General features: G+C 44.0%; 1 protein-coding gene across 2 annotated transcripts in view; it reads right to left on the reverse strand.

The window, feature by feature from the left end:
* The window catches only part of klhdc3 (kelch domain containing 3), a 37,186-nt gene that overhangs the window by 7,377 nt on the left and 14,809 nt on the right, over window positions 1-15,000 (reverse strand). For both annotated transcript variants that reach the window (XM_059565596.1, XM_059565597.1), the window contains exons 7-8: window positions 14,659-14,745; window positions 13,698-13,806 (exon numbers count right to left, since the gene is read on the reverse strand). In XM_059565596.1, coding sequence (XP_059421579.1) covers window positions 13,698-13,806; window positions 14,659-14,745 — 196 coding nt within the window. The remainder of the gene's footprint in view (window positions 1-13,697; window positions 13,807-14,658; window positions 14,746-15,000) is intronic.

Here is a 15,000-nt window from a genome sequence, read left to right on the forward strand (position 1 = left end):
GTGTCTTAGAAGGCTAATGAAAAATCAAAAGACCTCCTTCTTAATGTAGCTGTTTATTGTGATTTTTTGTATTGGGTATGTGGTAATAATTGTGAATTAACTTTTTACAGCTACGCAATAAAAAATTTGTCTCACAATAAAGTTATATAATCATATCATCATAATTATTCAGACCTAGAAATCATTACAATCCAATTCCATATGTTTCCACTCTGTAAGAATAATAAATATGCATTTGTTTTCATGAACATCCAGATGTTTCTTCAGTTCTCCTGCTGACGGACACAAGGGTGAAAGTTCACCGGTCAACACTAGTAGGGTTTAAACCCACCTTTCAGTTCCCACTCAGAGCTCTGAGGAGCAGAAACACACAGCCGCTCTTTCCTTGTCATGCTACAATACTGCTTAAAGAGGAAGCTGTAAAACACACACACACACACACACACACACACACTATCAGAGACAAACACACGGGACCTGGAGGAAACTCTGGAATATCTCACATAAACATCAGCTTCCTGCTGACACATCTGCACTAAACATCATCATCACATCATCATCATCCTTATTTTTATCACCACCATCCTCTTCATCACCACCATCATCCTCATCATCATCACATCCTCATCATCATCACATCCTCATCCTCCTCATCACATCCTCATCATCATCACCATCATCCTCATCACATCCTCATCCTCATCCTCATCATCATCACCCTCATCACATCCTCATCATCATCACCATCATCCTCATCACATCCTCATCCTCATCCTCATCCTCATCCTCATCCTCATCACATCCTCATCCTCATCATCATCCTCATCCTCATCATCACCACCATCATCCTCATCACATCCTCATCCTCATCACCATCATCCTCATCACATCCTCATCCTCATCCTCATCACATCCTCATCCTCATCATCATCCTCATCCTCATCATCACCACCATCATCCTCATCACATCCTCATCCTCATCACATCCTCATCATCATCACATCCTCATCCTCCTCATCACATCCTCATCATCATCACCATCATCCTCATCACATCCTCATCCTCATCATCATCCTCATCCTCATCATCATCATCACCATCATCCTCATCACATCCTCATCATCATCACCATCATCCTCATCACATCCTCATCCTCATCCTCATCCTCATCACATCCTCATCCTCATCACATCCTCATCCTCATCATCACCACCATCATCCTCATCACATCCTCATCCTCATCACATCCTCATCCTCATCATCATCACCATCATCCTCATCACATCCTCATCCTCATCACATCCTCATCATCATCACCATCATCCTCATCACATCCTCATCACATCCTCATCCTCATCACCATCATCCTCATCACATCCTCATCCTCATCCTCATCACATCCTCATCCTCATCACATCCTCATCATCATCACCATCATCCTCATCACATCCTCATCACATCCTCGTCCTCATCACATCCTCATCCTCTTCATCACATCCTCATCACATCCTCGTCCTCATCACATCCTCGTCCTCATCACATCCTCGTCCTCATCACATCCTCATCCTCATCACATCCTCATCCTCATCACATCCTCATCCTCATCACATCCTCGTCCTCATCACATCCTCGTCCTCATCACATCCTCATCCTCTTCATCACATCCTCATCCTCATCACATCCTCATCCTCATCCTAATCACATCCTTGTCCTCATCACATCCTCATCCTCTTCATCACATCCTCATCCTCATCACATCCTCGTCCTCATCACATCCTCGTCCTCATCACATCCTCATCATTAGGGCATCCAGAGACGGCGGCCCGGGGTCGGCTCTGAGAGCAGGACGTTCCTGATCTTGTTTAAACACACAGGCCGCAGGTTTAAAGTGAATCAGAAGAGAAGAAACAGTCGAGGTACAGAGAAGGACAGCAGCTTGTGAGTGTTTTTGCCTTGTTTTCTCATCAGACTACTGTGTGATCGTCATTGCTAGGAAAGTTTTTAGTTTAAATTGTGTGTGTCTTACCCTGGTAAATACGTTGCTGAAAGTGGCGCTTGGTTTTGCGTTTGCCAATCGCGGGACTGCCTGGTTTCGATCTGCTAAATAGTGAGGCGTGGCCAGCTGACTTCAATCACAGGTAATCAGGCAAATACAAAAGCGGTCGGTTTCACTGCGGCAGCCTCGTGTGAATCCTCCTCATGTGAAGACGGACGAGTGTAAAGACAATCGACTCTACCTGTGCGACTCCACCGAGCAAGGACACCGACAGGGCACTTGAGTATCGCTTTTCTCCTTCTTTACTTTGTATACCTTGTTCTCAAATATCTCTTACACTTGTAGTCACTATGTGCTTTCAGATCTCTACTATCACTACTAACACTCGGAGAGCACGCTATGTACGTCGCAGGAAGGCCTGTCTGACAAACCTACGGCCTGTCCCTCTGACCTCTACCACTACGCTCTCTATTCCAGTTGGTCTCTGGAACTGCCAGTCTGCAGTTAACAAAGCAGACTTCATTTCTTCTCTTGCTACTCATTCCGGTCTCAACCTCATGGCACTGACAGAGACTTGGATCAAACCTGAAGACACTGCCACCAGTGATGCGCGGTCACCCGTGGTCACCCGCGGTTACGAGTCATCCAAAAATATTTTTAATGATATTCGGGTTGCGGTCGGTCGGGTCCTTTGAAATAAAGATGCCAATTAAAGGGTCATTCCACCCGTGGAGACATGAATGTGTATTGAAAGTGGGTCATATATGTAGTAGAATAGTATCATTTTTTATTTATTTTGGTCCTTCTGGGCCTATAAAAGGCAGAAAATAACTTTTTAGAGCTTGTGGACTGTAGACAACAATCCCCATAGTGCATTGCAATACTCAGCTCCGCAGGCCACTCCCACTACTCCGCCCATCAATGTGGATTAGTTGAGCTCTCCTCTACGCTACCGATTGTAAATTATTTGGCACAATTTGTTGTGAAGAGTTATTTTGCGACCCAATTAATGTTTTTGTGACAAAATGGTGTGCACTTGCATAGTACCGGGATGTTGTTCAATAACAAGGAAAATACCCGGAGTAAGTATTCACAGATTCCCGAAAGATACGGCTTGTGCAAAAAGTGGCTACGGGCTAACGTTATCAATAACCCTAAGTTCGGTGAGGACACAACACTTGAAGCACTAAAAAATCAGATGGTGTGCAGTTTACATTTCAAGCCCGAAGATTATGCGCCTAACCCCCTAGGATTGAAGAGACCCACACTTTTAAAAAACGCAATTCCTTCAGTATTTTCCTTGCCAGACGACGACGACGAAAAGCCAGGAACATCGGGAACCACCAGCACTAGCAGCACTAAACGCATTTGCCTGGAGGTAATGTTATTTCTGACTAGACTCTATTAGCAGCTAGTGGCTACTGAGAACACACACTGACATAGTCGTCTGCTGTAAAGAAACACATCTCCTAAGATTTTTCTGTTTACGAACTAAATATCTTGTATGTTTTGCTCGCTTGTTGTTTTAATGTGTCCGCCTCAGTAACTAACGTTACACTTGTCAAGAAATGAGTAAGTAAAGTTAGTATGTAACGTAATAATGTAACGTTAGACACTTAGCTAAAAGTTATATATAAGTTTGCTATTATCGATGTAAATCAACCATGTTTTACTGTTAGTTTGACGCTTTTCATGTTTTTTTAGCTGCTCGTCGCTGTACTGTGGCTCATAAAGGTAGCCACGAACATCCGTTTCTAACATAACTTCGTCTAAATCAAAATCCTCCCCAATGCTTCCGTCTGAAAAATCAGTATTTTCCTCCAAGTTTCTCCCGGTGAAATCAAACGCACGGGCACTGATCTGTGATAGGTCTGTTAGCGCATTAGGTACAACCCCCTATGGGCAGACTACTTGTACTTGTAGTCGTTACAGAAATTCACCCTTTTTACACTTCCTCCTACAATGACGTCAAATGACGATTTTTGCGTCATTGTAGGAGGAAGTGAAAAAGGTAAATAGTGGATTTCTCTCGTCTCAGGGGAAAATGAGAGAATGTTGCACAACCATTCAATAGTATGACTGGTTTTCTAACAATGGACCTCTTAATGCAAATGGGTGGAGTGACCCTTTAAACCTTCTGTAATTTCTATAGTACTTTACACGATTTTGAAATATATAGGCCTACACTTTATTGGCTGAATAACTGGCGCGAATAGAGTGACAACCTGTCCCGCTTTACGTTGTACAGCAATTTTACCCTTTGTCCCGCCTCATGCAAATTGAGCATCTGTCCCGCTTTTTCATTCGACCCTGCCTAATAAATACACGGATACATCCATTGGCGTAGTGTTAACTTATGTCCAATAGTTCAGAGGAGAGCAATAAAAGCGTTAGTCGATAGGCTCAGTCGTACGTCAATCAAACTGTTGACGCGCGCGCTGTTCGGTCAGGTTAATGGCCACGAAAAAAGAGAAGATGCACTTTTAATAGCGAATGGACCGCAGCATACCCTTGATTAAGACCTGTAGATGGCGAAGCAGAGAGAGCTTTTTTTCTGTGGGACATGGAGAATACGACGTGAAGCGACATGGTGCATGCGAGTTCCACAGAAAAAAAGCACATCATCAAGAAACATGCAAATCAGTGCAATCGTTTTTCAATAAACCAAATGACCCACAGGCTGACAAAGTTTGGGCAGCAGAAGTGACGAGCATTTATCATGTCGTACATGACTGCAGTAACAAGTTTGCCCCAGTCATTTTTCCAGATTCTGAAATAACTAAGAAAAAAGCTGTAGAAACTTTGGATGATATTTTGGGTCAGGTAGTGTCTAAATCTTTTAGTCGGTGGGTTAAAAAGAAATATAAATTCTGTAAATATATTACAGAAAGCTTGAAATGTCTACTTTTAAACTAAAATATTCAAACCAAAATAAACGGCTACTCTCTGATTATGTAATCCATATGAAATGTGCATTTCTCTCTGGCGTTCATGGCGAGTCCGGATCGTCAACTTTATCTTAGCAGCAACACAGAAAACACCAGTTTATTATTAAACAATTAAACGTCTCCTTGCTAATTTAGACACATGCATAATCATTACTTTAACCGGTTCTTTTTGGCAAGCCTTATGTGTGCGGTCATAACGCTTATTATCCTGTAGGATAAAGCCTATTTAAGTAATTATATTAATATAAAGGGGCGACGCATTTACTACTTTAAAAAAATGCGGGTCAGGAAGCAGGTCGGGTAAAATATTTTATTTTCATTTTTTTGCGTTGCGGGCAGGTTAGTTGAAAACATCGGTCGGGTGCGGGTTGTTTATATACTGACCCGCGCATCACTGACTGCCAGCCCTGCAGCCCTCTCCACTAATTTCACTTGTTCCCACACTCCTCGTACCACTGGGAGGGGTGGAGGTACGGGTCTCCTTATATCAAAAGAATGGAAATTTGATCTTCAGCCATCACCTACAGGTAATGGTTCATTTGAATCACATGCCATTACTGTAACCCACCCTGTTAAAATCCACTTTGTGGTCATTTATCGTCCCCCAGGTCAATTGGGAAACTTCTTGGAGGAGTTGGATGTGCTGCTATCAAACTTTCCTGAAGATGGTACTCCTCTGGTACTGCTTGGTGACTTCAACATCCACCTAGATAAACCCCAGGCTGCTGACTTCACCTCATTTGATCTCAAGCAAGTGTCTACTACAGCGACTCACAAATCAGGCAACCAACTGGACCTCATCTACACGCGCTGTTGCTCTGTGGACAACTCTCCAGTTGCTCCACTGCACACCTCAGACCACTTCCTCATTACTGCTAACCTAGCACCTTACTCCTGAAGTGCCTCACAGTCCAACGCAGGTCACCTTTCGACAGAACCTACGCTCACTCTCTCCATCTCTCCTATCTTCTGTGGTTTCATCCTCGCTTCCTGCACTCTCTCAGTTCTCTGCTCTGGACACGAACAGCGCTACGGACACTCTTTGCTCCACTTTAACATCTTGGTTGGACAACTTTTGCCAACTGTTGTCTAGTCCAGCACGCACCGCCCCATCTGCCCCCTGGCTGTCCGAGGTTCTCCGTGAACATCGCTCTAAACTCAGGGCTGCAGAGAGGAAATGGCATAAATCAAGAAACTCTACCGACCTCAGTGTGTATCAGTCTCTCCTCTCTTCCTTCTCTGCAAATGTCTTCACGGCTAAAACATCCTACTACCACAACAAAATTAACAGCTGTTGTGACGCTCGGACACTCTTCAAGTCTTTCTCTTCTCTTCTTAATCCGCCGCCACCACCTCCTCCATCGACTCTTACAGCGGACGACTTTGCAGTTTTCTTCACAAATAAGACTAGATCCATCAGCGACCAATTCTCCACACCGCAGACTGAGGACAACTTCACAATGACCGATGCACACTCTTTCTCCTTCTCCCCACTCTCAGAGATGGACGTCTCCAAACTTCTCCTGTCCAATCATCCTACTACTTCTCCACTTGATCTGATCCTTACTCACCTCCTTCAAGCGATCTCTTCTTCAGTCATACCTTCGCTTACTCACGTTATCAACTCCTCTCTTCACTCTGGAACATTTCACTCAGCATTCAAGCAGGCTCGGGTAAGCCCACTGCTCAAGAAACCATCTCTAAATCCAGCGCTTCTTGAAAACTACAGACCGGTATCCCTTCTTCCATTCATTGCAAAGACACTTGAGCGAGCTGTGTTCAACCAGCTTTCTATTTTCCTTGTACAGAACAACCTCCTGGACAGCAACCAATCTGGCTTCAAAAGTGGCCACTCAACTGAGACTGCTCTGCTCTCGGTTACTGAAGCCCTGCGACTAGCAAGAGCAGTTTCAAAATCCTCGGTACTCATCTTACTGGACCTGTCTGCTGCTTTTGACACCGTTAATCACCACATTCTCCTGTTCACCCTCAGAAAGATGGGCATCTCTGGAACTGCACTCCTGTGGGTTAAGTCCTACCTCTCTGACAGATCCTTCAGTGTGTCTTGGAGGGGTGATGTTTCTAAATCACAACACCTTGCTACTGGGGTTCCTCAAGGCTCAGTACTTGGACCACTTCTCTTCTCCATCTACATGACGTCATTAGGATCTGTCATTCAGAAGCATGGCTTTTCTTATCACTGCTACGCTGATGACACTCAACTCTACTTCTCATTATAACCAGATGACCCGACGGTAGCTGCTCGCATTTCAGCCTGTCTGAGTGACATTTCTAGCTGGATGAATGACCATCACCTTCAGCTTAACCTTACGAAGACCGAACTCCTGGTGATTCCAGCTAACCCATTGCTTCATCACAACTTCTCTATACAGCTGGGTTCCTGCATGTACTGTCAAGCCTCTGCAATTGATCCAGAATGCAGCAGCAAGGGTTGTCTTCAATGAGCCAAAAAAAGCTCACGTTACTCCTCTCCTCATCAGGTTACACTGGCTACCAGTAGCCGCTCGCATCAAATTCAATGCACTGATGCTTGCCTACAAAACGACCACTGGCACGGCACCAACATACCTAAACTCACTGGTTAAATCTTATGTGCCCTCCAGAAGTTTGCGCTCTGCAAGTGAACGATGCCTTGTGGTGCCATCCCAAAGAAGTTCAAATTCAAAGCTGCTTTGAATTAATCTGCATTGTATGAAGTGCTATAGAAATAAATGTGACTGGACAGATACAGCAGCCGGATGATAAAGACAGCGATCCGCTCCGAACCCTCTCAAACAGACAGAAACAGACCAACAAACGGGTCAGCGGTGAGACAGCGATCTGACCAGAGCTCCTGACGGTGAGAAAGTGTTTTGTGAGATTATGAGGTTTCCCATTTGTGTTACATGATCAGCAGAGTATAACTGAGATTCCTCCCCCTTCACACACACACACACACGTTTGTTTTTGTGTAAAGTGGGTTCATCCCATAGGTGTAATGGTTTTTATACTGTACAAACTGTATATGCTATGGCCCTACACCAACCCTACACCTAACCCTAACCCTCACAGGAAACTTTGTGCATTTTTACTTTCTCAAAAAAACTCATTCTGTATGATTTATAAGCGTTTTGAAAAATGGGGACATGGGTTATGTCCTCATAAGTCACCCTCTCCTTGTAATACCTGTGTCATACCCATGACATTATACAGAGTTGTGTCCTGATATGACACAAAAACAAGAGCACACACACACACAACAATGTGGACCTTCTAAAGAGCCAATCGAAACATTCAGAGGACAATAACCTCACTGAGTGCCAAATAAGACCCTATAGCATGATCATGAGATTGAATCTGTATCAGAGTCTCAGGTCTGGATATCAGACAGCAGTTAATAATGTCTGAGAGATGCTAATGGAGTCTGGGTTAAATATAGACACCAGAAACAAGCTGATATAAGCCCGTGTGAAAACAACAATCAGCACAAATTATCGGAGAAAAGCCCTTATCTCTCTGCTGTAAACAAGGGAACTGGGAAAACTACAGATGTTTGGGCCCTCGGAGGAGACTGGCTTTTGTACAGAACACAGAAAGTGAGTTTTGGATGGATGGACTGGGTTACGCTCTCAAATAACCCAGATGAGAAACATTATTCTGACTTAGAATTACTTAGAAGCCAAAATTATAGTTCATCCAGACAATCTAAAATCTACTTTAGAGCCCTGCTTTTAATCGTGCTTCAAGGGGATGTAGACTTGTGTGTCACCTGCATACAGATGAAAAGAGACCCTATATGTGTTAAAAATAGATCCTAGAGGAAACATATAAAGGGTAAACGGTACTGGACCAAGAATCGAGCCCTGGGGGACACCAGACTTTAAATAGGTTTCAGATGAAGATTGGTTTCCAATAATAACATCATACCATCTATTAATGAGATATTCCTGGATTAAACACTCAAAATAGGAGTGAGATCCAGATTAAGCATAATGTGACGCGGCCGACTGATGGACAGCTAAACGTCAGTCACACATTCATCATGGAGAATTATAATACAGGTGTTTCGTCACACTTGAGATTCACAGAGACTCTGAGAAACCAATCAAAAGAGAGATGTCAGAGAAAATGGTTTCTGACTGAAACACACTCATGAAGCGGAAGGATTCAGTTCTTTTATCACGGCTACTTTCATCTTAAAGCACAGGCTTGTTTCGCCTGCATTCTATAGCGAATCTGTCCTTTCTGAACACTTTCATTCGCACAATAACATCAAGCTCTTCTCCCCCACGCCACACACACACACAGCATCAGAGCATTCATCAGCGAAGGTCGCGTTACCATGAAAGACAGACATGAACTTGAAGAGCCGCTGATCTGCATCTGATGTGGCTTAAGACATCATAGAGGAAGTGACATCATGATTGGATAATAAAGCCAGTATAAAAGCCATAAAAGCAGAGTGCTGCTGTGAGACAAGTGCACAAACAATGCTCAAATAAATCCTCAATCACACTCAACCAAAACAAACAAACAGAAGAGAGATGTCTCAAGCTGTTGTCCCAGCATGCCAATCTGTCACGCTCCTGTTTACATCCGGCGCCCGTCCCAAATCTCTGGACTAGCGGCGCACAGACGAGGCGCCCGAAGCGGCACGACGAGTTCTGAATGGATTACATATAGCCTGGAGAGATCACAAAGAGCACGTCTTTATAATCACTAAAAAGCTGTCCCTCGTCTTCATCACCATCTCATTAGGTTTCGTTATAATGAGACGATTCACTGGACAAAACTAAACCTTTTGATGCATTAGATACTTCACCTTCAATTTATTTGTATAGCACATTTATACACAACTTCGTTGCCCAAAGTGCTTCACAGTGTAAAATAAAAACAAAGTAGACATACAAATTTACAAGTACAAAATTAAACAAGAACTACTTAAAAAGCCAAGCTAAACAGATAAGTCTTCAGCTGAGACCTAAAGACCTCCACTGATGGAGCTTGTCGAATATAAAGAGGGAGATTGTTCCACAGTTTAGGTTCTGCTACTGAGAAAGCACAATCACCTTTTGACTTCTCTCTGGACTGAGGAGTAACTAGCAACAGTTGATTTGACGATCTTAAAGACCTAACTGAAATGTAGGGCTCTATAAGATTGGAAATATAGTTTGGAGACAAATTATTTAAAGCTTCAAAAACAACCAGTAAAATCTTGAAATCAATCCTAAACTTGACTGGTAACCAGTGAAGAGAACGCAGCACCGGAGTGAAGTCTAGCTGCAGACGTGACAGTCGTCTGAGTCTGATCCCTACACAGAGGGACTTACAGTAGTCCAGTCGAGAAGAAATAAAAGCATGAACAACAGTCTCCAAATCATTAAAACTAAGAAAAGGTTTAAGCTTAGCAATAATTTTAAGATGATAAAAACTACTTCTTACAACTGAGTTAATCTGTTTATCAAAGCTAAGCGATGAACCAATAATGACCCCAAGATTTCTCACATTGTCCTTCACAGTCATCTCCAAAGGAGCAAGAATACTGACTACATGCTCTTTACATTTTGATGGCCCAAATATTATGATTTCAGATTTTCTTTCACTAAGCTGAAGAAAATTATTAGAGAGCCAAATTTTTATTTCATTCAGACAGAGTAACAAAGATTGCAAAGACTGTTCAATGTTGAGATAGTTTGCCAGATCAGTGTCTCCAGTGTGATAGTGAACAGACACGTGTATTTCTGGAGATTTTCTGCGTCCTATCTTCACATCATCCAAAAATCAAATGAGAAATCTCTTGTACACTACCTGACCTGAAACATCCAGTCTTTCATTCTGTGTCCATTTGGGTCTTTTTAAAGATTTATATCCCTGCCATCAAGATGCTTCACTGTCAGTCACGGATCATGGAAAGAGGAACTTAACCTCACGACAGGGCTGCACAATGTGTCGTTTAAGCATCGATATCGCGATGTACGAATCCACGATAGTCACATCGCAGGATGTTCGATGTAGTCTGTCGTAGTTGATCCGTTATTCGTTAACTGTACGGGCCAGCTGCTGCCCGGCCCTTGACGAATGTGATTCGCTGATTAATTGCACAGCTTAACCATTATAGGGTGAAAGTTTATCATTTGCATGTGTTTTTAAGTCCTTTCAGTTTAACAGGGCAGAGAGAAGAGACAGAGAGCGCGTGAGAGAGAGCGCAAGAGAGCGAGAGAGAGAGAGAGAGAGCGCAAGAGAGAGAGCGCAAGAGCGAGCGAGAGAGAGAGAGCGCAAGAGCGAGCGAGAGAGAGAGAGCGCAAGAGCGCGAGAGAGCGAGAGAGTGAGAGCGCGAGAGAGCGAGAGAGTGAGAGCGAGAGAGTAAGAGAGATAGAGAGAGAGCGCGAGAGTAAGAGAGATAGAGAGAGAGAGAGAGAGAGCGCGCGAGAGAGAGAGTGCAAGAGAGCGCGAGAGAGAGAGAGAGAGTAAGAGAGATAGAGAGAGCGCAAGAGCGAGCGAGAGAGAGAGAGCGCAAGAGCGCGAGAGAGAGAGAGTAAGAGAGATAGAGAGAGAGAGAGCGCAAGAGCGAGCGAGAGAGAGAGAGCGCAAGAGCGCAAGAGCGAGCGAGAGAGAGAGAGCGCAAGAGCGCGAGAGAGTAAGAGAGATAGAGAGAGAGAGCACGAGAGAGAGAGAGAGCGCGAGAGTAAGAGAGAGAGGGAGAGCGCAAGAGAGAGAGAGAGAGAGAGCGCGCGAGAGAGAGAGTGCAAGAGAGCGCGAGAGAGAGAGAGAGAGCGCGAGAGTAAGAGAGAGAGGGAGAGCGCAAGAGAGCGAGAGAGAGAGCGCGAGAGTAAGAGAGAGAGCGCAAGAGTAAGAGAGAGAGAGAGAGAGAGAAAGAGAGCTTGAGAGTAAGAGAGAGAGAGAGAGAGAGAGAGAGAGAGAGCGCAAGAGAGTGTGAGAGAGAGCGCCAGAGTAAGAGAGAGAGACAGAGAGAGAGAGCGCGCGAGAGAGAGAGTGCAAGAGAGCGCGAGAGAGAGAGAGAGAGCGCGAGAGTAAGAGAGAGAGGGAGAGCGCAAGAGAGCGAGAGAGAGAGCGCGAGAGTAAGAGAGAGAGCGCAAGAGTAAGAGAGAGAGAGAGAGAGAGAAAGAGAGCTTGAGAGTAAGAGAGAGAGAGAGAGAGAGAGAGAGAGAGCGCAAGAGAGTGTGAGAGAGAGCGCCAGAGTAAGAGAGAGAGAGCGCGCGAGAGAGAGAGTGCAAGAGAGCGCGAGAGAGAGAGAGCGCGAGAGTAAGAGAGAGAGGGAGAGCGCAAGAGAGCGAGAGAGAGAGCGCGAGAGTAAGAGAGAGAGCGCGAGAGTAAGAGAGAGAGAGAGAGAGAAAGAGAGCGCGAGAGTAAGAGAGAGAGAGAGAGAGAGAGCGCAAGAGAGTGTGAGAGAGAGCGCCAGAGTAAGAGAGAGAGAGAGATAGAGCGCGAGAGAAAGAGAGAGGGAGAGAGAGAGAGCTCACCATCTTCAAACAACACGAGCGCTGTCTTGCTCTCTCTCCCTCGCGCATATTAATCAATTGACATGATGGTGTCGATGTTTAAATCATTTAAAATGAGAATGTACCGTATTTTCCGGACTATAAGATAGTTTATAGTTTGGCTGGTCCTGCGATTTATAGTCAGGTGCGACTTATCAAAATTAATTTGACATGAACCGAGAGAACTGAACCAAGAGAAAACATTACCGTCTGCAGCCGCGAGAGGGCGCTCTATGCTGCTCTGTTCTCCTGTAGTCTACACTGAAGACATAGAGCGCCCTCTCGCGGCTGGAGACGGTAATGTTTTCTTGGTATTTGGTTCTAAATAAATGCGACTTATAGTCCAGTGCGACTTATATATGTTTTTTTCCTCATCATGACGTATTTTTGGACTGATGCGACTTATACTCAGGTGCGACTTATAGTCCAAAAAATACGGTAAGTATAAGCAATATAAGCATAAAGCAATATATATCGCAGAAAAATAAAATATCGTAATGTCATTTTTTCCCAATATCGTGCAGCCCTACCTCATGGGGTGTTGGTATTTATTCAAACATGTCAAAAAATAATTATTAAAAGCTTCTTTCCTTTCAGATTCTTATTTACAGCATTATCATAATAGACTGTATATTAACTCATTGGGAGAAAGCTGGTAGTTCTGTGTGAAATCAGACACTGAGCACCGCAATCACAACACCTCTGTGAACACTGGATCTCCAAGCACTGAATCTTCGACTGTGATGATGCACTGAACGTCATCAGCATCATAAATCCTCAAACGATTTTCATATTTGTATTATCTCACCTTTGCATTAAATTACAAAAACACAGTTAAAGCTAACGTGAGAGTGTTTCTAATACAGCTTCTAAGAGAGGGTCGTTCTCTGAGAATCAGCTTCTCAATTTTTTTGCTTTTATTGAAAGTCATGAAAACACTAACGTGGAGTTTTTCTTTTGCTATTTGGGCAAATTGGAATGCAAAAAATATATTTTTGGTACTCTCCCATTCCCTGCTCTTCATGTTAACCCAACTATAACGACTTCTGCTGCTGAGAAACACAGAAATGTAAATAAACTCCAGGGCTTTTTTCTTTTCAAAGGTTTTAAACCAGGTTGTGTCAACAATTAAAGTTTGACTTGAGTTTGTTTTTCTAGAATTTTGACCTTTTTATCCTGCTTCTCTACATTCAGACTGATCTGCAACTCAGCACCAGATGGCTGTGCATCACCTGTGCATGTTTGTTTCCTCACCTGGTTCCTCCGAAGAGGATGATGTGATCTCCCACCATACAGCAGCACTGTCTGCGTCTGGGACACGGGCCTTTGCCCTTGGGCTCCACCTTCTTCCAGGAGAACGCCTCTGAACACAAGAACACAGACGTCAGAGCTGGAAGATGAACACCATCAGCATCTGCTCAAACTGCTGAATGAACTCAAACACACAGACCCTGATCAGGACATTACTATCGTTAAAGCTGCAAGCAGCGATGAAAGGCCCTCACACCGGTGGCTCCTGGGAAACAGCGAATGGTGGGCAATATGCATTTAAAGTGGTAAATATAGCAGGAATATGTCCAAGTCATTCAAATGTGCCAAACTTCCTGCTGCCAGCTGGGGGCGCTGTGATTATAACTGAATGAATGGCATGTAGATGTCTTCAGACCAGGACTCTTATTAAAAGTGAAGTTTGGGGCAGATCAGACTTTGCTTGCCTGAGTTCCAGCAACCTCCTATTTCATGGCGAAACAAAGTTTGTCAGACCGCCAGGGTCACGCCCTTTGATGAAAACTCCAGAGCTTCACCATTTAATGTCACTAAGGCCTTATGATAAACCTCACCAAATTTGAAGATAATCCAATTAAATGTGTAGGAGGAGGTCGTCAAAGAATGAGGCCTGGAAATGGCAAAAACTGCACAAAAATCATACAGGAAATTCAAAATAACTGACTTCCTGTTGGGTTTTGGATTTTGTACCAAAGCCCTCCTACTGAGCCGTTCTGCCACGCCCACTTCTGAAACCCACATCAGACGCACATTTCTGACGTGTGTGCTAAGTTTCATGAGTTTTGGAACATCCATGTTTTGGATGTTTAGGACCTCAAAAACGCAATTCATTTTGGAGAAGAAGAAAACACCATCGGTGCTTGGGTCCTAATTGACTGAAATGAGACAAACCTACGAGTAATGAACAGCTGAGACTGAACAGAATCACCTGGATTGAACTTCCAGAGGTCATTGAAGTGTCGATCCAGACGAGCATTATAACCACCGAATATGTACAACTCTCCATTATAGGCAACTTTCAGAGAAAAACAAAGAGAAAATCAGATATAAACAACACATATACACAGTTTCACCTCATATGTGTGTGTCTCTGTCTGTCTGTCTGTGTGTGTGTGTGTGTGTGTGTGTGTGTCTCTGTCTGTCTGTCTGTGTGTGTGTGTGTGTGTGTCTCTGTCTGTCTGTGTGTGTGTGTGTGTGTGTGTCTCTGTCTGTCTGTGTGTGTGTCTCTGTCTGTCTGTCTGTGTGTGTGTGTGTGTGTGTGTGTCTCTGT

The sequence above is a fragment of the Carassius carassius genome, chromosome 14, assembly GCF_963082965.1.
Source record: "Carassius carassius chromosome 14, fCarCar2.1, whole genome shotgun sequence".
Taxonomy (NCBI): Eukaryota; Metazoa; Chordata; class Actinopteri; order Cypriniformes; family Cyprinidae; genus Carassius; species Carassius carassius.